The sequence below is a fragment of the Seriola dumerili genome, unplaced genomic scaffold (genome assembly GCF_002260705.1).
Source record: "Seriola dumerili isolate Sdu_G_001 unplaced genomic scaffold, Sdu_1.0 BDQW01000807.1, whole genome shotgun sequence".
Classification (NCBI taxonomy): domain Eukaryota; kingdom Metazoa; phylum Chordata; class Actinopteri; order Carangiformes; family Carangidae; genus Seriola; species Seriola dumerili.
In genome coordinates this window covers 468,097-493,471 of record NW_019175062.1, presented here as the reverse complement: position 1 = coordinate 493,471, position 25,375 = coordinate 468,097, and the positions used below count along the sequence as shown (strand labels likewise).

The 25,375-nt window shown below is 41.1% G+C and overlaps 2 protein-coding genes across 3 annotated transcripts in view; both read right to left on the bottom strand.

Annotated features, from left to right (window-relative positions):
- Window positions 1-233: 233 nt before the first annotated feature.
- LOC111237073 (ras-related protein Rab-40B) lies at window positions 234-22,002 on the bottom strand. Its single transcript, XM_022766032.1, has 6 exons — window positions 21,299-22,002; window positions 10,248-10,308; window positions 6,539-6,599; window positions 4,680-4,757; window positions 4,373-4,595; window positions 234-2,221 (listed from the first exon to the last, which is right to left on the bottom strand). The coding sequence occupies exons 1-6, from the start codon at window positions 21,438-21,440 to the stop codon at window positions 1,926-1,928; spliced, it is 861 nt and encodes a 286-aa protein (XP_022621753.1). The 5' UTR covers window positions 21,441-22,002; the 3' UTR covers window positions 234-1,925.
- A 344-nt stretch (window positions 22,003-22,346) lies between these two features.
- The window catches only part of LOC111237082 (cytochrome c oxidase assembly protein COX11, mitochondrial-like), a 3,369-nt gene continuing 340 nt past the window's right edge, over window positions 22,347-25,375 (bottom strand). The window contains exons 2-5 of one of the 2 annotated variants that reach the window (XM_022766045.1): window positions 24,401-24,472; window positions 24,131-24,286; window positions 23,677-23,802; window positions 22,347-23,435 (exon numbers count right to left, since the gene is read on the bottom strand). In XM_022766045.1, coding sequence (XP_022621766.1) covers window positions 23,247-23,435; window positions 23,677-23,802; window positions 24,131-24,286; window positions 24,401-24,472 — 543 coding nt within the window. In that variant the 3' untranslated portion in view covers window positions 22,347-23,246. Of the gene's footprint in view, window positions 23,436-23,676; window positions 23,803-24,130; window positions 24,287-24,400; window positions 24,498-25,375 lie in introns of both variants that reach the window. The other variant, XM_022766044.1, reaches the window with a different exon arrangement.

Sequence of the window (25,375 nt, the reverse complement as noted above, 5' to 3'; positions counted from 1 at the left end):
AAGAATTAAGTTTTAAAATTAGAAGAAAAAGTTGTAAAATTTCAAGAAAAAGTTGCAAGATTTCAAGATAAAGTTGTAATTTTAAGAGAAAATGTTACTTAGAAAAGTTATAGGTTTACTAAAAACTACAACTATTATTAATAAAGTAATTTTAGGATTTTTTTTAAATATTTTGAATATGAGAGAAATACAAATTAAATTTATGATTTACAGATTTGACTTACAATCTCGTAATGTAATTATCTTAATTTGTGATAATAGAATATCGTTATGTTTGAATTGGGATTGCAACTTTTTTCTAGACAATTTTTTTGATATAATTTATATTTTGAAATTCTGTCTTTTTTTTGTCTCAACATTTTGCATTTTTCTCAGAATCTCCAATTTCTTTTCCAACAGTGGTTTTAATATGTTAGATTAAAAATGGTGGCTGCAGAAAGACAGAGCCTTCGTTCTTTAATTTTGACACCAACACACATTTACTGTTGATGTGGGTATAATGTCACGTCTTCTATGAATCCACGTGAGGAAATAACACATCGAACAACAAAACAGACCCAGAAATGCAACATACACCAGCAAACAGCTGTTCTTTGAAACAGCTTTCAGGTGGATTTCTTGGTCCGTATGAAAGTTCATCAACAGTTTTCGTTTTCCACAGTTTCTTCACGCACAAACCTCAGATCTTGTGCCAAGATGTGATTACTGCTGCTATACAGCCCGGAAATAATAAATTCGCCTCTGGATTGAGCTATCATTAGAATAACGGCTTTTAGTGGAGACTGGGGACGGTTGCAACAAGTCTTATTCCTCCAATCAGAAACATGCTAGAGTGATGACACTCATACTGCACATGTTCACTTAGACCCTTCTCCCACTGAAGGTAATTTTTTTAATGAGGTGTATTTTTGTCAAACTGTCCCGAGCTTTTAAATGAGTATTTTATTTTGCTGACTACTAAATTACAGGGTTAGCATGTCTGTCATGGCTGACAGGGAGGAGACCATTGCAACAAGTTGTTGCAACTGTCCCCAGGCTAAGCAGCCAAAACAAGACACACCATAGTCAAAACAGTCAAAATATGCAGCTAACTTTGTCCCATAGCAACAGATGCAACAATGATTGCGCGTTTTAATGCATAAGAGAATACAAACAAGTTATTTTGGGAATTATTTTGTAGCCTCTCATGACCTTATAATATATTTGCCTGTTCTGTTCATCATGTTCTGTTCAATATTCTGCGCAAAACAAAACTCAATAACTGTTCTTTGATGAAAATGATTAAATAAATAAATAATAGTATAATAGCATCGTCAAACAAGGCATATTTTCAGAATACTATGCTATGCTCATTGAGTGAAAAAGCAAACGGTTAATAATTTAATTTATAATTTAATGTATTTTTGATATGTTGCAGCTGTCCTTAGGGTTGGGGTTGATTACAACATCTGAATTCTTCCATTCAATACGAATGAATGATAGTCATATGTAATCATCTTTAAATGGTATGGGTGATTAGCAGACAGATGCTTCATAATAGTTTAATATATAAAAGTTTGGTTGGTCTGAGTTACTGAGAGAAATGCAAAAACTGTTGCAACCATCCTCAGCTCGGTTTTCTACAGGTCCATTTCAGATCAGGTTCAGGTTTTAGGACCAGTGAAGACCCCAAAACTCAAGTACCATGTTTGAGTTTCTCTCTGTGAGAAAACGCACTTCCCTAATGAACAGTGGCAGAACTTCAGCTCTGTGTTCCTGTAAGTGAAGTCAAACTGCTGACGGCTTTTATTTTGATTTTCACTTCTTCCTTTTCTGCAGGAACAAGTATCTGGGAGCAGCAGGGGGTCAAACCTGGTCACCATCTTCTAAAATGGGTCACACACGGTGCGTTCACTGACACAATCTCCAGTCAGCGTGTCTAGCTGTTAGGATATTTTGCAGCTGTTTCTGCAGCTTTGTGCAGACGGGCTGAGCGGCGGTGGTCGGATCAGTTTGGTTTTTTTCAGCAGCGTCCCTCCGGTCCTCTTGGTGGCGCCGTGGTGGGCGGCGTTGGCAGTGACGGAGTAGGAGCGTCCGTGCATCATACGGGCGTTGAGTCCGTTGGCCATGGAGAAGGACTTGAGGTGGGACTTGAGAGCCAGTGGGAGGGGGAGTTTATCGACCAGGTGGACCGGGGTGCAGGAGACGATGGAGCGACAGCAGAGGTCCTGAAGACTCAAGACTGAGAGAGAGAGAGAGAGAGAGAGAGAGAAAGAGAGAGAGATAGTTATCTCAGTTATAATTCAGACTCCTCTAAGGACAGCACAGACCACATCAGTTCAGCTCTCAGATCTTTACACTGGTTTCTTGTTTGTGAAGAACTGAACTGGTTTATCTCAGATCTGCTGCTGTGGTCTGAACTATCCAGCCCTCTCAGAGGGTCTGGGCCAGGTCTGCTGACTGTCCTCAGAGTCCAGAGTCCTCAGAGGGTCTGGGCCAGGTCTGCTGACTGTCCTCAGAGTCCAGAGTCCTCAGAGGGTCTGGGGCAGGTCTGCTCACTGTCCTCAGAGTCCAGAGTCCTCAGAGGGTCTGGGCCAGGTCTGCTTACTGTCCTCAGAGTCCAGACCTCTCAGACTTTGTTAAAACAGAGTTAAACATCTTGAGGCTAAAGGTATGGAGGGTTTAAAACACCTCAATGAAAACAATAAAACAAAGAAAGTTAAATACATATTGTTATATATAAAAGGACAATTATTTAATTATTTATTTATTTGTCTTTAGATACTAGATGAATAGTTCTTCATTGTTTCAATGCCACACTAAAATCTAATCACAGAAAACAAAGTGAAGAGGTGTATTTTCAGTGTTGTCCAGCAGAGAGCACCTGCCACCTCCTGTCACACATCCTGTCACCTCCTCATTAAAACTGAAGTATTGGCAGCTCTTTTCTGGCCTCACGTAAAACTTGTATCCACTTGCAATAACTGTTTTTTTTTTTTCACTTGTTTTCAGCAGAAACAAATAATGAACACAACACTGACACATAAGTGTAACCTGTTATCAAACATTTGTTTATCTCCACCTCCATCATCACAGATCAACATGATGATTCATGTGTTTTTGTGCCCGTGTCACCTGCTGAATCTCAGTTCAGTGTTGTGCTTGTCTGCGGTCCGGACAGCAGTGTTGCCAGATTTGATGGACAAAATGTAGTCCAGAAGGAGAAAGACCATATTCGCAAATCATTTTTTAATTCTGTTATCTCGATAGCAAAGCTCGTAATCCCAATATAACAACATATTGTCCCGTTATCTAAAGATAACAAAGCTCGTAATCCAAAGATAACAAAATATCATACCGTTATCTTCTGATAACAGAGCTTGTTTTCTAATAATAATTACTTTGTTGATCAGAGATAAGATGCAAATGGAAACTTCTAGTGCTGCAAAGTGAAAATGTCAGGACGACGCATCAGAGAATATTAAAACCAAGACCAGATATCACACTGTGTCTTTGCATACAACATCATCAGTGGATGGATGCTCAGACAACTATCACTGGATCACTGTGATACTGAAGAAAATTAAAAACAGGAGGATTCTCAGGCAAGTTATTAAGTTATAAGGATCTTCTTTTTTTCTGTGATTTCTAAGCAGTTTATGGAGGTTTATTCTGGATGGACTATAATATATAATGAAATATATACAATAATATATATACAATATAAAAGTCACACTGAATCTAAAGTATATTTAAAAAGTATATATCTAATATCTGTGTGTTCAGATTTTACTCAGTAATGACTTTGATTTTTGACACCAATTGCAGCGATCGGGCACTAAGAGTTTTAAAGTATTAGTAAGTATTGATGTCTTACTGATTTTATGCTTTTTGTGTATTTCTATGTATGTATGCTAATTATTGTATTTATTTATTATTTTATTATTATTCCATCTCATTTTACATCAATGTTTTCAATGTTTTATGTAATTTTTATGTCTTAGATGCATGTATTTTCTTTGTTGTAAAGCACTTTGTGCTACATTTCTTGTATGAAAGGTACTATACAAATAAAAACTACAAATAAAGTTTATCATTATTATTATTATTAGTAGTAGTATTATCACTACTACAGTAACAGCAGTTCAGTAGTGGTGACATAGCTGAGAGAATTGTCCAAGGTCGTGGGTGTGTTTTCAAGTTAAAACAGTGTGTTAAGTTGGTCCTTAAGTAACAACAAACCTCCCACTATAACCCACACACAGTAACACGTATGTACGCACCGTAACACGTATGTACACACAGTAACACGTATGTACACACAGTAACACGTATGTACACACAGTAACACGTATGTACACACAGTAACACGTATGCAGAGACAGCAGCTGACCTTTGTTGGGCCTCCACAGTCGCTCCATGCCGTGTCTCATCAGGACGATTCGGGCGAGCTCGGTGAACGACTCTGTGATGTTGAAGTTACACAGCGGACTGACCTCGAAGAAGGTGACGCCCAGCTTCTCCGCGTACACCTGCGCCTGCTCCGTGGTCACCTGACGCTTGTAGGCCAGGTGGAGACGGTTCCCCACCAGGATCTTGGGCACCCCCGGGGCATGCTGGGTAAACAGGAAACAGGAAAAGTCGCTAATGTGTGTTTTTCTCCTGACTGATTCAGAAAGGTGACCTCTGACCTCACTGACCTCATCTATCTCTTTGATCCACCTGTCAATTCCATCAAAGGACCAGCGGTTGGCGATGTCGTACACCAGAATAACTCCCTGAGGAGCAGAGGAGGAGGAGGAGGAGGGAGAGCAGACAAAAAAGGAGAAGAAATTACAGTTTACTATAATTTTTGAACAATGAAGTCACTTTGAAACAAAACAATGTCATCAGTCAAGTTTCCATCCAAATATATATATAAAGAAACAATGCCACGACAAAGAGATGCAAAAAGCTACAAAGAAGCTAAAAACTACAACAGAGACAAAAAACACATCACAAAGAGACACAAAATCACCACAAAGAGACACATTACCACCATAAAGAGACACATTACCACCACTAGGAGACTAAAACCTCCACAAATGGAGACAAGTTACAAAAAGATGCAAAACAACTACAATGAGACTCAAAATAACCTAAAAAAAAAGGAAAAATGACAACAAAGAGACACAGAATGACCAAGATCTTTGTAAATGAAATTTAAGACCATTTTTATGAGGGAACTAAATCCAGTGCTTTTTAACACCCGCAGGTATCCTGACACAATAAAGATTCGTGATCAGGTTTTAGCCTCGCTGTGGTGATGGTGTCACTGTTGCCATGGTGATACTTCCTCTGTGCCCACTAATAGCCTGATGAGTGATGACAGCAACACAACTTCATTCAATGAAAAGTGTCTTTTTTTCTCCTGCGGGAACATCACAAAGCAGTGTGTGGCTGTTTGATGTGTGGGATGAGTTTCCTCATTGTCTGAGGTCACAACAATACACAGAGCGAGTGTCAGTTAAAAGCGTCACAGCTTATTTTCCAGTCAGCTCTGAGATCACAGAGAAGCCCCGACATGTTTAAAATAACTGGGCTAAAATGTTTCATTAAAGTCTGTGAGGAACAAACTACCTGCGAAAATTCAGCCAAATCTACAGCTTAGCATTAGTGTGCCTAAACAGCTGACTATTCAACATCAGCCAGCAGGACACAGAACAAACGGTGCATCAGCTATGGACTACCCAACATTCAGTAGCAGAAAATAAAGGTCACATAACATTAATGGGATTAAAGCTACTGGTTATCCACAGGTCAGCTAAATGGACATATTGGTGAAAGGGAATAAAACTAGCATAACACCTAAGATAAGCTACTGCCAATCTTGCACCAGCTAAAAGAGACCATTTCGCTAATATACCATAATGGGGCTTATCTACAGTCAACATCAGCTACAGGGTACAAAGATAACCCAACATCAGCTGGAACCTGTAGCCACAGGGCATTAGGCTAACTCAGCGTTAGGTAGGTTAAACTTTAGCTACAGGGTATTCAGCTAACTCAATATTAGCTGGGTTAAACTTAAGATGCAGAGCAAAAAAATTACTCAATATCAGCAGAGCTATACTTCATTCACAGGGTACAAAGCTAACTGTTAGCCAGGATAAGCTACTGGAAATGCAATATCAGCTAACAAAACACACAGCTAACATAATTAGCTGCGTTAAGCTACTAGCAATGCAACATTAGCTACAGATAATGAATCCAATTCACCACCAGACGGGCTACAGCAGTCCAATGTTGGCTACAGTAACTGAATACTTAAAAAAGCAAAACGAAGCAGAAATGTTTACAAAACAAACAAAAATTTTCAAGCAGTTTCTCTGAATTAATATTTAACAATGATTGATCTTCATAATAAGAAAGTGGTACATCTTTAATTTGCAGCAGTTCACTCACACTTGACTTTCTTGACTGTCACATTTAGGAGATTTATTAGCATGTGTTTTGCTTGTTATAGATGTAAATGTAATGGTTAAACATTAGATCTGACAGCTGTACCAGTGATGATTACCTGTGCTCCTCTGGAATAGGATCTGAATATGGTGCAGAATCGTCCCTGACCAGACGTGTCCCTGAAAAAGAGAAAAGAAAGGGGGCAGAAATTGTTATATAAACGTCGAACCTCAAGCTACTTCACAAATTTATTTGTACTTCTGTTCTGAATTTGCACATCATGCTTTTGTCAAACAGAAACAACATGGGTCGACATTAGGCTGAGGACATCAATCTAGAGATCTTTATTCTTTTGTAATGCAGAAGTTTTGTGTCGATCAGCCAATCAGACATAAAGTTTAGGACTTGGTCTTGACTTGACTTGAGACTTGTTGGTCTTGATTTGGGACTTGCTGGTCTTGATTTGGACTTGAGACTTGTTGGTCTTTACTTGGACTTGAGACTTGTTGGTCTTGAGTTAAACTTGAGACTTGTTGTTCTAGACTTGGTCTTGAGTTAAACTTGAGACTTGTTGTTCTAGACTTGGTCTTGAGTTAAACTTGAGACTTGTTGTTCTAGACTTGGTCTTGAGTTAAACTTGAGACTTGTTGTTCTAGACTTGGACTTGACCTGAGACTTGTTGGTCTTGACTTAAGACTAGTTGGTCTTGACATGGGACTTGACTCTGGACTTGATGGTCTAGACTTGGACTTGATTTAGGACAAAAACTCCTCTATACTGTGATACTTTCCAGCCCTTTCAGAAAACATGGGCCTGTTCTGTGGTTTCATCCAGAGTGAAAAACAAGAGTATGTTTCTCCAGAGCTGAATACCAGAGCAGTGTTTTGGTTGGCTCGTGAGGATGCTGGCTGGCTGTCGGCCTGCTGGTCCTGACTGGGCCAGATAGAAGGCAGCTGCCGGATTACAAGTCAGGTGGTCCAACAAAACAAAATAGATTCATCAGGAACTGATATTGAGAGACTCCATCTGTTGTTATCCACAGGACTGGACTCTCAACAGTGGTGGGTGGAGTCAAAAAACTGACCTAAAAAACTGAAAAAGTAGTGTTAACTTTAAAAAAACAAACACTTGAGACATGTCTTTGTTTGAACTTTTCTCATGTGCATAATTTACTTTACTCTCATCAGGCTACATGAATGACCACGACTATCAAAATGGTTAATATAGTCTTAAAGACGCACACCGTTACCTCAGATATTATTTATATCAGGACATGATAACAATCAGAGATCGACCCTACAGCTGCCATATTGTAAATTCTCTTAAAGTGCTCAGTGCTGCTACAGGAAGATATAGAATTATCATTTTTGTGTAAAATCTATAAGTTTTTAGTGTCTAAAACATGCAAACTTGTAAGTGCACACTTGTTCTCAACCAAATCTGACTGAGAATGAAAAGACAATGACTATACTTGATGATTTATATCTAAATTTCAGCCATAACGTTAAAAAAAGCATTCTTTTGCTGGATTTAAAAAAAATATTTACAGTGGATCCTCTATTTATTTATTTTTTTAATTTAAAACATAAATACACTGAATTAAACTTATTAGCATTAACATAAGAGACACACTTGTTTAATAAAAGCTAAATGTGTATTTTATCATAATTAGCAAATTAATTCTTGAGTTATGGCTTAAAAAGTGTTTTGTGAGGTCACCGACCTTGACCTTTGACCTTGGATAACCAAAATCTAATCAGGTCATCTTTGAGTCCAAGGGAACGTTTGAAGAAATTCTCTCCAGGTGTTCCTGAGGTTTCATGTTCACGATGAACAACCTGAAAACACAAAGCCTCTGGACGCGGGTCTCGTCAACACAGGGAAATAATAATGTTTCCAAATGTAAGAGTTACAGTTACGTCACATGTAAAGGAGTAAATATAAGTCGTTAGTAAAATATCTGATACGCAATGTGAGTTTAATTTACAAGAAGAGAGAAATCATCAAACAAACATGAGCCGTATGTTTCATGAAGCTGCAGCGTCACATCGGCTCTGATGGGGATTTACTGTGTGTGTAGCCAGAGGAGAGGCAAAGGGCGTTATTAACACACACACACACACACACACACACACACACACACACACACACACACACACACACACACACACGTACTCAGAGACACACAACAGAGCTAAAGCATCTCATCCGCTTAAACATCAAACAAAGTTTCAGATTAATAATTTAATATTGACTCGACTAAAAGCAAAACCGCTCTAAAAATACCTCTGAGAGGCCCGGGAGTTCAGAGCCACCGTGTATGTGTGTGTGTGTGTGCGTGAGCAGTGCTATAAGTGCATTATACCCCCCCCCCCCCCCCCCCCCCCCCCCCCCCCCCCCCCCCCCCCCCCCCCCCCCCCCCCCCCCCCCCCCCCCCCCCCCCCCCCCCCCCCCCCCCCCCCCCCCCCCCCCAGCTTTCTTTCAGAGTGTGGAGGTTTAAAAACATCTACACATGATGTAAGTCGTGTCTTCATGCAGCCCAGTGTTCTCCAACCTTTTCTAAACACACATCACTTCTCACGTTCAAATATGAGCTTATATGTTGGGTCATACAACAATATCATTTATCGACATTCAGTGGAATTGTTTCATGATTAAATTCTGTCATCAAATGAAGTAATCCACACAAACTAACAATTTAAAAACCAGTAATATTGTGATATTGATTTCAACCATATTCCTTCTTCTAATATTCCTCCTGCCACTGACACATGAAAAAAACAAATCACAGAAATGTGTCCAGATGTTGTGCTCAAACAAATATCGTAGCATTTCCTGTTGCTGCTTCACAATAAAAGCAACACCTTGAAGGCAACTTCTTCAAATTTGGTGCAAATATTAAGAAGGACTGAAGGACGACCTGATTAGATTTTGGTGGTCAAAGGTCAAAAATAAAAGTCCGTGTTACCTCATAAAACATTTTTTTGCCTCTTGTAGTCTGGATGGACCTTTGGAAACGATGACGTAGACACCCACAGTCTCTCCTGACTTATCCTGAAGTGTTACTGACCTTGTTGTCTTTGCTAGCAGCTGTTGTTGACTTACATTCTCTATTTTAATGCTACAACTGTCTTTGCTGTTCCTCGTTCTGTAACTAACCACCTGCAGAGTAGACAATCTACTTCCTGTTCACACCGGCTCGTGCATGCCCAGTGTACGTGAATGGTTCTGTATGTGTGCGGTTTCAGGCGTGTCAGTCTGGATGGAGATCGTTTTCATTTGAAAACACCATTTTGAAATGAAAATGTAGTAGGGGTGATGTAGCCTCAGGTAAAGGTGGGACAATGGACCTGCAGACGCTGCTCAGGGCTCGTCTCCTCTGGTTGTCGACCATTTTTAATCACAAACTAAATTCCCATCACAGCCTCTGAGCTGAGCTGAAGGCACAAATCTCAGAAACACACATGATATATAAAACTAAAATGATCTGGCTTTTGTTTTTCATGATTGGAGTGAACTGACCCTTTAAAGAAAACTAACTCTGGTTATTTCCAGAGAGGAAGAAGTGGCTGCTGCAGCTCGTCTTCCACCTGAAAAAGCTCTTTATCAAGTCAAAGCAGCTTCACATGCTTCCTGTTTATTTTTGGTCCAAATTCTCTGCTGCCGATCACATGACCTGCGAAAAACAGAAGGAGGGAAATGGGCGACCGCTAGGATCCACTCAGGAGCTGAACAACAGGAGTTTTATCCAGAGAGCGTGTGTGTGTGTGTGTGTGTGTGTGTGTGTGTGTGTGTATGTGTGTGTGTGTGGTGTTCAAACCACTCACCACAGCTGCAGCTTGACTCTCCTCCCATCCAGGAGGATGGTGGTCGTCTTGTAATCAATTCCTGAAACAACACACAACACAACAGGACAAATTAGAAACTTACGAGACAAGAAATGCTGCAAAGAAACAAAACTAGAATAACCTCCTCGTGGTTGTCTGTCTCCTCCACTCAGACTACTCTCAGGTTGCGTCCCTGTTTATCCAGTCATAGAAAATATGAACCATTTGTGTGACATTTTGTCATAACTGCTGTGTGAAGTCTTGAGTAATGAGTGTTTTCTGAGGTCACACTGACCTTGACCTTAGTCTGTAGTTGTGAGAACTTAAAGCTTTCCCTAGCCCCTCACCCTGTCCCTAACCTTAACCATCAGTCCTATAAGCCGAACCCTGATTCTGATTCTGATTCTGATCCTGAACCTGAACCTGATCCTGATCCGGATTCTAACCTGAAGGTGTGAGGACCGGTCTCACAATGACCAAATGTCCTCACAACTATGGTTTAGAACAAAGATTTTTCCAAACAACTATAGAAAGACATACACATAGACATACACATACACGCACACAGTTCATCACTGATGCCCAGTTATTCAAAACATCCTCTTTGTGTCCATCCTGTTTCTGTGGGCGACAACTTTGATTCGCAGCGAACCAACCTCTGTGTCACTCACACACACACACACACACACACACACACACACACACACACACGATTAGCTGTTAATATCAGGCTGCTGTCACATGGGTCTCCGGCGGGAACAAAAGCAGCGAGCAGCTCGTCTCTTTTATAACAGTAATTATCAGGAGCTGTCTGCAAGTAACGACACTCTGCTGTGATGCTTCAACAATGGCTGCCAACCCTTCACACACACACACACACACACACACACACACACACACACACACACACACACACACACACACACACACACACACACACATATACAGATACAGATACATATGTTATGTAAATGCACTCTGCGGAAGAGCTCAGAGCCCATTAACATGAGTAACACAGGGAGAGATGCTGCTAAAGGCCCAGGAACAAACCACCACACTCATCCTTGTTTACCTTTAGTTACCATGGCAACTGAGAGTTTATCAGGAGTCTCTCTTCCTAGGTTTTATTCATATGATTTATAGTAGAGTGTCAGATGTCACCCATTAAATTTCACCTCCACAACACTAAACATGTGTTGTACAGTACAACAATTCTTTAATTGACTGTGTGATACAGTGAACTACACACACCCAGGTAACTCACAGCTGAGACAACTGACAAGCAGAGCAGTGACCTCTCTGTTTACCTGCCTCAACTCTTCTGCAGTTTTTTGGCCTGACTGTAACAGCAGGCCCAGTCCTATAATCTGGAATGTTGCTGACTGACTGACTGACTGACTGATAATATTTCCACCATTGGTCAGCTGAGTGCCGAGCCACAGTCTACTGAGCTGCTCTGGTTTCCCAGCTGCTCAGGAACTGCAGGGAAGAGGAAGAGCACTTCCAATACACTGAGCCTCGCCTCCATTACAGCAAATTAACTACTTTCATTCCATGTATCATTATTACTCAAGGAGGCAGAGGAATAACTAAACATAAGACACACTGAGCAGAGAGAGCAAGAGAGAGGGAGGGAGAGAGAGAAGTCATTGGTAATGAGGCTTGGTACTAACGACTATGACCAATGCTACATATCAAACAGAGGGAGTTAGGCATGAAGACCTGCCTCTAATAAAAGTCTGTTACGTTCTGGAGTTGAAGTTAATAAAGACTAAACTATTGTGGATCCATACGGAGACTGTGCTCTGTGTCAGAGACTCAATAAGAAAGAGAGTCTGTCTCAGGCCAGTAGTTCACCTGGTGGAACACTTGTCATTTGGGTTAAGTCTTTGCCCCAGCGACCTGAGTCCAGTCTGTGGCCCTTTGAAAAACAAAGATAGTCTGTTTCTTGTAATTTCTCTGTGAGTGATCATGTTACAGTAAATCTAGCTGAAACCACAGCTCAGTCTTTGTCTTTCATTATGTGTTTGGTGATTTTGTCAGATGACGTCACAGTTATAAAAGCAAGATTTGACCAGAGATGGTCCAGACATAGATTAGGTGTAGATCTAGTCTTGTTTTTTTTTTTTTTTTATGAAATTCAAACCAGAGTATGGTAAAATAAAAAAGGCCATAAACTGTTTTGCTCCACTCAGATGGAACTGATTTCTTTAGTTTTTAAAGTTTTAAATGAATCCACCTGTACCTGCTGTGATCAGATTTGTTTCAGCTTTCACCTTCATGCCAGATCTCAGCAGGGATCTATACTCACTGTGTTTCTGTCCTAAAATACAAACATATTGGATAGATATTCTGCAAGATATGAGATTGACATTTGGAGTGGTTTTAAATCTGAATCCTCTTTCTCTGCTTCACTCTTCAAAGAAACAGTTTATGAAGATATTGACTCAATATCTCAACTTTTCAAACACTATAGTGGACTTGACACTTTCAAGTATCATTCTTGACTTATAAACCACACTTGTTGTACCATGTCTTTAATACTGAATTGTAATGTCTCTTTGTCACCTGATTTTTTTTATTTATTTATTTATTTTTTAATATTTTGTGGCTTTTATTTTTACTTAGGAAAGGGAGGGGCAAAAGTGTTGTTTTAATATGTTTTCATTATTATTATTATCACTGGTTTTTCGTCACCATATATTTCTAACTGTCATTAGTATTAATGCTGATTGTGTCGACCAATGTTGTGCTGAGCTCTTTGTGGTTATTGTTTTGTTTTTTTTTGTTTTTGTTTTTTTAAAAGAACAAAACTCAATAAATATACTTTAAAGAAAGAAAATCCAATTGTCTTAATGTTTGTTATTGTTGGTGACATTTTAATTTTTAATTTTATTTAAGAGTCATGTGTTCACATCGCACCCTCTAACACTCTCACTGGACCATCCTATGTAAAAAAAAAAAAGTTGAATGAATGAATGAATGATATTAATGTCTATTTCATTTTCATTATCTTTGATGTTTTACCCCTGTGTTTTCTCTTGTAGATCGCTCTGTATTTTGTAAAATTTAATAAACAAATTGTTAAAAAAAAAAAAAGGAACAGCTGTCTGATTATAAACACAAGCGTTTAGCATGAATATACAATTAGCATGAAATGATCAAAATGTTGATTTAAATCAGGTCAGAGAACAGGAAAGCAAGACAAAGGACTCTGTCCAGTCTGTATTAAACTGAGCTACAGACTCAGTTGAGTCAGGTCTGACACTCAGATACAAACATCACATCTCAGAAATGTAGAAATAAGCTGAGAGGAGGAGACTTGAGACTTGAGGCGTATTAGAGCAAAGAGGAAGAAGATTTGCGAGAACAAGATGTGATATAATGTGGGAGTTATTCTGGGAGAACTGCAACACAGCCTACACACATATGTTCAAGTTATTACACACACACACTCTGGCAGCATGCATGATACACGAAGCACTCCATACATGAAGTGGTGTTACATAAGAGGCTGGAACAGTGAGGTTTGCTGACAGACATCAAAACAGTAAAAACCGTACAGATTGTAGCTGCCTGCTGGGCTGTGTGTTACAGTGTGTGTGTGTGTGACAGTGAGTGTGATAGTGGGGGTAGCTGCTTTTTACCAGGCAATCATGTTGCAATTCATTTCCACACAGTCCTAAAATGAACTGATGGACACTTGACACTTGTTTCAGTCCATCACACTGAACCATCATCATCGTAAAAAGTGCAAAATGTCCCCTGAAATATAGTCAACAAAAAGTTTCATAAAATGGAAATATTCAAATATGAGAACCTAAGAGCTGGAGTTGTACATATGATGTATGTAAGATAAAGTTATCTGAGTTATCTGAAAGAGAATCAACAGTCATTTGAGCTCAAATAAAAACCAAACTAAGAGTCCAGAGCCACGCTAGCAACATCACAAGGCTGTACTGAGACTCAGTGAAGCTAAATGCTAACTCCAGCTAACAAGCTGATGTTTAGCAGACAATATTCACCATGTTCGCTATCCACCCAAAAGTAACTGGACCACAGAGTGCCTGGCTAAAACCTGAGCTGTCTAACATCACGTTCAGCCCTTCAGTTTTACCTCAGATAACCTCCAGTTCATTTCTTTTTCATTATCCTAACACCAGGGGTTTTACCACCGTCACTCTGTCCTCGTCCACCTCCATCTGTCCGTCTTTCACCTCTCAACCATCTGCCACAGATACAGAGACTTTTCCTCACTTCATTTCTCTCCGACTGGCGTCCTGTTTTCATTTACTTGACTCTCGTCTTTAACGTTCTTTTCCACTCATACAAAATGTTGAGCCCAATCGTTTCAGTGATAGGATGGATTAGGTCACATGTTGGAGGCCCTAACTGACAAAGGGAGGTAACTTCTGGACTTTGAGAGTCAGTAGGTTAGCCCTGTCCTCAAATCACAGTGCATGATGACGGCAAACTAAATGGGTTTTTTTGTTTGTTTGTTTTTGTTTCTGGTGACTTCAAAATGACTCACAATGAATCTTGAGTAAAACATGATGTCTGAAAATTCTGTCCCTGTGTAACAGTTTAATCTATAGTGAGCAGTAAATTGCTAAAGAGTAACACTTTATTGTGTTTATTACAGACTGGAATCCCACCTATGTCTTAATGTACTTGTTAACCACTCTAAATGCTCCTGTGGACAACCATAAGTGGAGGCTGCTGCATGTAATGATGATAATAATAACAATATCGTAAAACACAGCTGTAATAATATAGAATATGTTACAACAAATACTGTACATTAATAAACACTTTAACACGTTCTTTTGCTTATAACTACATTACAATGTGTTATAAATCATTCATTACATGTTTAAATACTTGAATAATCTGTATCATAGCCCTCTTATGTCAGCTTTTGCTGTTACCTATTGGACAGTGAGTTAATTAGCGTCATGAATGCTACGTTAGCTTTGTGTTTGCTGATGTCAATAAGTCCCTCTAATGATACTTTAGCTTTATATCCTTTGTTTATGCTAAATAATCGGTATCTGAGCTTCACTAATTTCATGTTAGCCTTGTGTCCTGATGTTAAATAGTTGATGGCTTAGTCTCTAATGCTAATTTAGCTTTACATCCTGATATCATCAATGATTGTACTTAGTGTCCTGTCAGCTGATATTGATAAGTCAGTAACTTAACGCCACCATTTTTACGTTAGATTTGTGTCTTGTTACCTGATGTTGAATAGTCAGTAGCTTAGCCTTATCAAAGTCCTTATAGCCCTTATAACATATCTGGCCTTACTAGTATAATGTAGCTTTGTGCACTGTTAGCAAATGTTGAATAACTACGCCTCACCAATGTTACATTAGCTTTGTGTCTTGTTAGCCTGACAGTCTGATGGTGGTTCTAGCTCTGGCTCCGTTACTGTAGATGCTTGCACTTTTAACTTTTAATTAAAACTTAAATTACAATTATCCAATTCCAAATATTCCCAACCCTGACAAATACACAGAAAACATGTAACCTTGTACAGTCCTTGTACAGTTTCTGTTTGGATGACACAGTGTCATCCAAACAACTAAACAACTAAACTGAAATGTTTGATAAAAAAAAAAAAAAAAAATCACATCTCTGTATTTTTCATGTGCTAGCCAAGGTCACCCCATCTGTATGAGTGGGATCACACATCCAGAGGAATGAGTCAGCCTCTCCTGGCAACACCAACAGCATCTCCACTTTCTTCATCATTATCCCCCCACCGAGCTGCTCTCAGCACGAACACGCACACACAAAATCACACACATACACACTTGTCAAGTCTTTCTGAGGCTTGGCTCTCTGGGATTTTCAAAGCTTCGCCTGTTTGCTGGAGGTTCAGTACACAACACCCAAAAAGATGTCATGAGAGAACTGATCATGGCTGTTAAAAACAAATTGTAAACAAGCAAGAATTGGCTTTTCTTCATGTGTCTCATTTGTGAGTAATTATCAACGGCCCATAAAATATATAAAACAAACTGTGAGGCTGTTTGTGTGCATTTTTCTTGGCTTGCGTCTTCTCAGAGCTGTAATCAAGGTTTCCCCCCAGTCTGGTTTTGGCATCACCCTCCCACCGCAGCCTGTAATAGCAGCTCTTATCTGGACTTGGCTGGAGAGCTGAGACCCAAGGCATCACTCGCCCCGCATTTTCACCGCAAACCTCCCTGGCAGAGAAGCAGCGAACCACAGCTATGTCTCTGTCTTCCATCATACCTCCTATTAAGGGAGATGACCCAGAAACAGCAGACATCAAGGCCTCCATGCTCCGGTTTTCCATCAGCTGAGCCAAATGGCCTGGTGTGGGGGGAAACCGAGTTATCACTGGCTGCTTGAGGAAACTATCCTCCATCGTAAGAAAACCCAACAAGTATCTAATGTCACAATAAAGAGTGATATTCTCCTCGACCAAGATTTATTGGCTTAGAGAGTTGAAGTGCAACCAGAGCTTCCAGGTTCTGTTCCAGAAGTAAAGAAACTTAATTCAAAATAAAATCCAGAGCACAGAGCTTTTCTTAACAGTATGTCGAGTGGCTCCTGACATATAAGCTTTGTCCCAATTCAGGGGCCGCATCCTTCGGAGGCTGCATTTGAAGACCGATTGCGACACAGTGGTGCGACTAGACTGTCACATTTCGAAGGCTCCTTCAAATGCGTCCTTTTCTTGGGCAACGAAGGGTCCAACAGGTGGATCCTTCATGGCCCAACCTATCCCAAGATTCATTGTGCGCCGGTAATGAAAGCTAACTGTTAAAACTGTTCAAACCAAGGACCTTAAAACCTCAAGTTTTGTTAGGACGTTCTACTACTAAGACCAGAACATGGTAAGCCATATAAGGCGTTTGTTAAGGTTAAGCTACTGACTATTCAACATCAGCTAACAAGACATAAAGCTAACGTAAAAATAGTGGAGTTAAGTTACTGACTAATCAATATTAGCTCACAGGCCACTAAGCTAACTTAACATAAGTATGTACCGATTATTCGGCATCAACTAAGAGGATGTGAAGCTAAATAAGCATTAGAGGCGAAGCGATCACCTGTTTAACATCAGGACACAAAGATAACATAACATAAGTAATGCTACGCAACCGATTATTCAGCATCAACTAAAAAGATGTAAAGCTAAATCGGCATTAGAGGCTAGGCTAAGCTATCAACTATTTAACATCAAAAGCTAACGTGAATTTAGCTATGATACTGATTATTCGGCATCAACAAAGAATATAAAGCTAAAGTTACATTAGAGGGACTTTTTGACATCAGAGAACGCAAAGCTAACATAGCATTCATGGAGCAAGTTAACGAAGTGTCCAATAGCGAACAGTACACAAAGCAGACATAAGTTGGGATATGCTACTGACTATTTAATTCTAATTTTAAAGTAAGGACCTTAAAACCTCACGGTTTTGTGAGAAAATGTTGCTCATGTTGGTCAAGGTTGCTAGGCGACAGTAAGGGCAGGCACAGCAAAAGCCCTCCGTAGACCAGACCGTCTCATTTCAGTTCTCGTCTAAGGAATGCCACACCTTTGTAGACCATGTCCTCCGAAGAAGATCCCTGACCTTTGACCTCCTCTCTACAGGCTGCTGCTGGTTATGTCAGCAAGGCTTTCGCTGCCGTCACTGTTAGATGAATGTCTGAAATATTAAAGCTGCTGCACAGGGAGAGATTTATTTCCATGTGAGGATCCGCTCGTCTTATCAGAGCAGCAGCGACAGGGAGCAGCATCACATCAGCATCAATACTAATACTAATAAAACCCTGATCCACACAGTGACAAATCCAGACCGTCTCTGATCATCTGTACTCACCAGTGTTTACTCTCTTGTCTCTGTGGTTCAGACTACTCAAACTACTCTCAGCCTGAGGAGCAGAAAAATCAGCCTCATTTTAAAACCACATCTCCTGTATGAAAACAAGAGTGGACAAAACCACAACACGTCTTTACACTGTAGGTATTGTTTTCATTCCTCTGCGCCGGTGACTGTCAAAGTGGCGGCTATATTGTTTTCAGGTTGTCCGTCCGTCTGTCTCATTCTCATGGACACGATATCTCTGTAACACCTTGATGGAATTTCTTCAAATTTGACAAAAACATTCACTTGGACTCAAGGATGAACTGATTTGATTTTGAGGGTCAAAGGTCATAGCTCAAGGTCAGTGTGACATCAGAAAACACTTTTTAGCCATTACTCAAGACTTCACAGCAATTATGACAAGATTTCACACAAATGCTTCATATTTTCTATGACTCTGGATAAACAGGGATGTAACCTGAGACTAGTCTGAGTGGAGGAGGCAGACAACCATGAGGAGGTGTGTATTTTTTAAATGATATGATATATTTGTTTAAATTCTTCTTCTAATGGAGAAATTAACTGGTGGATGAACTGATGATGAAAATGTTATCTGCAGCCGTGTTCAGAAATATAAACATGATGTAATGACTGAATGTAATGTTTTCGTAAATCATTTTATCTTCAGTTCTGTCTCAAACAACAGGTTGTAAATGTAATTATGTAAACAAGTGTGCACTGCCGCCAAAGACCGTCCCTCCACCCCCCTCCCCTCCATCATGGTGCTGAACTGTGAGTTACATCATGTTTGTCGACCTCCTGCAGAGTGTGAGTCATGAGCAGCTGCCAGCCAGCGTTTATTAATACACACAGGTCCCACACCGCACACACATATACACATTCTACACACACACACACACACAGTACACACACTTTACACACAAACATACACATATATATATACACACACACACTGTATATACACACACACACACACACATTTACAAAACCGAAACACAACTGGTTATGTCTCAAACATTTTGACCTGATAAAGCTGAAATGTAAAAATATTCATGTGAAGTTATAATCATGAATTACCCTGAAACACTGTCGACCATGCTGTTGAACAGAAGAGACGCTGCTGCATATTCTTACTAAAATATTCCTGTTAAACCTTCACATCTACATCTACAATACAGAGGGACTGATGTGAACGGTGAATCAACAACTCCATCAGACTACAACTTATTAGTTTTAACCAGGTGTACCTGATAAACTGGACACTCTAATCTACAGACTAAATCTTATCTTAAACTAATCTGACTCTGCGCCAGTGTAGTTTGTCCTGATGTCAGAGGCGGCTGTAGTTAAAGGATAGGTTCAGTTTTTCACATCTGTCAACTGATCCTTCAGTCTGCTTCAAATGAACTCGTTCAGACCACATCCGACCAGGTTTACAGTGTGTCCACCTGCTTTAAATGAATCAAAACACACCTGGACTCTTGTCCAAAAACTGTGCAGTGAGTTCTGCATCACAAAGATTGAGAATCCAGAAACTGTGAATCCAGGAACAGACTCCTCTTTAAATGAGAACTGTTAATTTGCCTCATGCTCTCATCACTGTGATGATGCTGAGGCGATATATTGTGCAGCCCCAGTGGTTCCCAACCCAGGGGTCGGGCCCCTCCAAAGGGGGACCAGATAAATCTGAAGGGTCGTCAGATGATTCATGTGAGAAGAAGTTTTTGACCTTTCTCTAATCTTTGATTCTTTAGTGACACTGGATCATCTGAACAGAGACTGGACATGTCAAAGACGGGTCAGAAACCACTGGATCTGAACTCTGACACTTTGATGGGCGTTATGTTCTTATGTAGAGTCTGAGTCTGAAAATTAAACTGTATCGAAATCTGTCAGAGAAGAAACTCAGGTTCTCCCTCTGAGAAGAAGAATTAACCCTCGGGAGTCAAGGTTGATCTTTTCAACTCCTCTTACTCCACATGCATGGTCTCCTTTTTTTCTGCACAAATTCTGGATGCTCTGTAGTGTGTAAAGCTGTCTAGAAAATAACACAGGAGGGTATAAAAATATTCTAAAATATTAATACCAACAAAAACAGCTGGAGGAAATAATGCTCTGAAGTTACAGCTTATTAGACCTAAATGTAAAGTGATTTCCTTATTTAACTTTTTCATTAGATTGAATTGAATGATTTAATTAAATATTATAAACTTCCTATTTTAAAACTTTCTTTCAATAAATGATGTGTATTAGATCATTTTTGAAAGCTCCACGGTTTTCTCAGCTTGTCTTTACATGACCATATGAATAAAGTTATGTTCATGTAAATAAAATATGTTAATTGTATTCCACAATAATAGACAGACAAATGCACCAAAGTACAGCATGACTTTAAACTTGCTGTGATTCAGAAGTACAGCAGAGGATTAGGGCCACATGTGGAAAAAACTTTTTTTTTTAAGTTAGAATTGTGACTTTAGACTTCGCGGCAAGGTAGCCAGTGGCTAGCACTGGCGCATCACACCTAGAAGGTTCTAGGTTCGAACTTCGGGCCTGGGACCTTTCTGTGCGGAGAATTCTACGGTTCTCGGCCGCATGCACAACAGTTCAATTGGCGAGTCTACAGTGCACATAGGTGTCACTGGTTGTTTGTCTCTCTGTGTCAGCCCTGTGATGGACTGGCGACCTGTCCAGGGTGTACCCCGCCCTTGGTTCAACCCCCCGCGACCCTATAAGGATAAGAGGTATAGATATGGAATGGATGACTTTTTTTCTTGGAATTCAAAGTGTTTTATATATAAAAAATCCCTAATCCCCTCAGTAAAGTTCAGAGACTAGTTGTATTCTGGCAGTTCGCCAGTGCCACCGTCATCATCAAATTTGGTGTGTGTGTGTGTGTGTGTATGTGTGTGCGTGCGTGTGCGCGCGCGCGCGTTCTGAGGAGGTATTTAGCACGAGAGCAGTTTTAGAAAGTGAACTGTCTCTCGGTTTGTTCCAGGCTCACTGGGTATCTAGGCTGCGTAAACCGCGCGTAAAAACAGCAAATCCGTGCGCGTAAAAACAGCAAATCCGTGCGCGTAAAACCTCCAAAAATAACCTGACAGGTGTGTTTGTGTTTACTAAATGACCTCCTCTCCGCACCCTGACCTCCACACACACACTCCACCCCGGTGTCACTCACACACTCACCGATGTTGTATCCGTACGGGGACTCGGAGGCTCCGTCCTGCAGGCTCGCCAGGATCTCGCCCTTCCCGACGTCGCTGTCTCCCACCAGCAGGAACTTGAGCAGGAAGTCGTACGCTCTGGCCGGGCTACTTCTGTGGCTCATCCTCGCGGCAGATGACAGCTGCCGTGTCCCATCATGAGATGAGACTTTTGCAGCCTAACCTCCCCTCCCCTCTCCCTACCGGTCCAAAACCAGAGGAGCGGAGAGAAACGCGTAAAGTCCGAGGAGATGAACCCGCGTTGGTTCAGGTCCCGCCACGGTCCAGGACGGAGACTCAACAAACAGTTTGGTCTCCGGGTCCAGATCGAGTCCAGGAGACCAACAAGTGTCCGGCGTGAACCAGCGGCACCGACACCAGCTGTCAGAGGACCTGGTTACAAGGGACAGCGCGCGCTCTGTGCCATCAGCGCGCGCAGGACGCACGAAGGTAAAAACGGTTCAGTCCGTCTCCTGGACTCCCGGACTCCCAGATCTCTGCTTCGCTTCCCTCCCCCTCCCTGCTCCAGCGGAGGTGGTGTCGCGATGAGGATGGAGGGGTGAGGAGTGGAGAGGGAGGGGGAAGGGGGGAGGTCTCCGTCTCATTGGTCCATCGGTTGAGTTGCTAGGGCAACCTCGAGCCGGGATTTGACGCCGGAGACGTCCGTCAGCACGCGGGAGGAGACGATGGATGAGATGGACGCACGGCTTCCTGTCTAAGCCTACAAAATAAAAGCATGACAGAAGCTCTATGTATTGTACTCGTTCTTTGAGGTTTTTTTTGAGTTTTTAGATTACACTTATTCACAGGGAAATATTGTACTTTTTACTGCACTTTAATGTATTTAATTACTCTGATTCAGATTAATTGTTCAAAATATAATCAACAAATAAATTATGTTGTATTCATATAGATGGAGACTTTATTGATCCAGGGGGAAAACTAATAAATAACCATTACCAGCTGCAACATTAAATTTATAATAATTACATTTTAATAATATTCTATAATATACATTATTCTAAAATGGGCCAATGTGCACAATAAATACTTTTAATTTTGGAGCTTTAATTGAATTTTGATGCTAAGGCTTTAGTATTAAATAAATCTTGGCGGCACTGTGAGGATTTCTTCCACTACAGGAATTTTTATTTCAATAATGATCTGAAATGAGTTGAGGAAATTACTCATTTTTAAAGGTCGCTGCAAAACTACTCACTGTTGAATATTTTGTAAAAACAGGTTCAGATCTTCAGATCTTGGTCTAGAAACCAGAAGATCTTTAGAACATATAGAAATGAAGTCACACATCATCTCAAATTCTTCAACAGGACTTTTCTTCATCTGCTGCCCCCTGGTGTCTGAATGATGCGGTTCAAGACTCAACACTTATAATCAAAAATTTTACAATTATGACTAAAACTTTCCTAAAAAGGAAACAGGTTTACTTTTACTAGGCTGATAAGGCAGAACCCTGCTGGTTTAAAAAAGTGAGATCTCTGCATCGGCCCAGTCCATTCTTAGTCATAATTTATTGATCTTCAGCCTTTTGTACAATTTAATTATCAGCTGTTTGTCAGAACAGTTTGACTCAATGTTAAGATTTACAGTCTGTCAGGCATCTCTCACACACACTCACACACACACACACACACACACAGTCTGAGAAGCTCAGTATCTCAACACGTCGACCACAAGTGAAAAACTAAAACTAATCCGAGGACCTCTCCTCTCCAGATCACTGGTTCAAACACAAACAGTTTTTCAGTGTCAAAATGTCTCTTTTTTTGTGGCCCGTGTGTTACAGGATTTGTTGAAACACACTTCAGTGTCAGAGAAAAGAGTCTTGGATCATTTTTTCTTTTACTCGGACTGAGATATGAACCAGAACCAGGTTCCTGGTCTAGGACTCGGGCGGTCCTCTCGGTGGGTCAGTTGTAGCTGTACCCAGGCAGAGGGAGACTCTGACCCTCCTTGGCTTCGAAGAAGGTGTAGGACAGGGTGATGGTGTTCACTCGGGCCATCCTGGGGTCCTCATCGAACTCCGGGTCGATGTAGAAGAAGACGGGCATGTCCACCTCCTCGTGGGGGTTCAGACGCTGCTCCTCGAAACAGAAACACTGCAGACAGGAGGGAGGGGAAAACACAGAGGTGTAACAGCTGGATGATCTCAGAGGTTCACACAATCACAGCGGGAACAGTTTGATTTTGGGTATGTGAAGCAGCTCGTTTGACAGGAGAAGTTTGTTCAGGTCAATCCATCTCCTGTTTCTGATCAGCCCCTGAACCAGGACTGTGTCTTTAGTAAAGACAGGAAGAAAAAACCCAAACTAATAAACTTGTGCTGCGCTGGTGCCCAACCTGGATCTTGTTGAAGTACTGTCCTGCCTCGAAGGGCACCACGTTGTACGTGGAGATGCCTATGATGGGTTTGTCTGTGGGGTTTTTGGCTCTGTAAAAGGCCAGCGCCGTCTCACCTGGAACCACCTGCACAACAAAAACACAAACATCATTTAAGAACCGCTCTCTGAATCCAAAGCTCTGACTCTCTGCTCACGTCTGACATGACGTTGATGGCTGAGACTCTCGGTTTTGTAGATGGGATTCAAAAAAAAAGAAAAACTGCCACAGATAAAGCAAAAAGCTCCGGTGTCGTCTCTGTAAACTCTGACAGTTTGACACGAATGAACTGGACAAGGGTGAACAGACTAAAAAAGAGCAAGAACAATTTTCACTGCAGAGGATCAGAAGATTTTTGTGGAGCAGTTTAGATTCAGGGAAATGACACAGAGGTCCTGAGTGAACCTGGTCTTACAAAGATCTCCGTCTGCTGCGGTCTGAAGTTCCACTGCATGCTGGCATGTGTGTCGGCGTTGAAGGTGATCTTGAGGACGCGCTCTTTCACCGGCTTCATCGTCTCCACCAGATCTGTGTCGTGGCCGGCCACTGCCGTGCCGCCAAGCCCTGAAGCCTGACAGACAAACACGGGGGTCACACAGGCACACGGGGGTGGGGGGGGGGGGTTGGGGGCAGGGGGTGAAAACATCAGCTCATGTTTAGGGTGTTAGGTGTTTCCTCCCCTCACCTGGCAGTAGAGTCTGTAGAGCGGCACTGCAGCGTACGACAGGCCAATCATCCCCACGCCGGCTGCAGCGATGTACGTCAGCGCCGTCTTGTTCCTGGTCTTCCAGTCCTCCTCCTGGCCCCTGGTCTTCCTGCTTCGACTCTTGGTGCCTCGACTCTGGATTTGCAAAGGAAGCCTCCGTCGTAGGAGGTGTTCCGCCTGAGAGTGCATCGTCCTCCCAGCGTCACACCGCAGCGTTCGTGCACATCGTGTTAACAGCACGGAGGTTTGAGAGTGGCAGAGGGACGGACGCACCAGAACAGGCAGCAGCATGGCTGGTACTGCAGTCAGTCCACACCTGGGAAACTCAACTGGAGGGAAGCAAAGCACCATCAGCTCTGAATAAACAATATGACACATGAATTCCCAACACAAAATAAACAGACAACATACAGATGTGAATTAGAAAAACACATTTTTAAAATGCAAACCACCTCCATGTGTTCTGGGACTGCCCTATCATCAGACCAGAGAGAGATTTGTTATGCCAGACTTTAAAACTCAAAATTTTAATTACTGTGAAAAAATGTGGTTTCTTTTTAATTTATTGACATTCAGCATCAATTCTATATTTCCATACAATGTGTTTCAGATTTTAACTGAATGTATATGACATGTCAAAAAATCAGGCCTTTGTGGCATTACATAATTAAATCAATTTTCCAGTATGCTATAATTGTTCCAATTTATGATGAACAAAAGCTGTTATTTTCTCCATTTTGTAATGTGTATATCCATCCATGTATTTACAGTTGGCTGTCCTGTGAAAAACCATTTCCTGGTGAGGTTCTTTTTTACCAGCCACCAGCAAAGATATTAATTAAATATTAATACTTTTTGACCAGTCTTGAGACATACTGTATGTCTCAAGTATATAGTCTTAATGTCCAAAGGGATTACAGATTTAAAAATGTCTTCTGTATCCTTCTCCAGTTC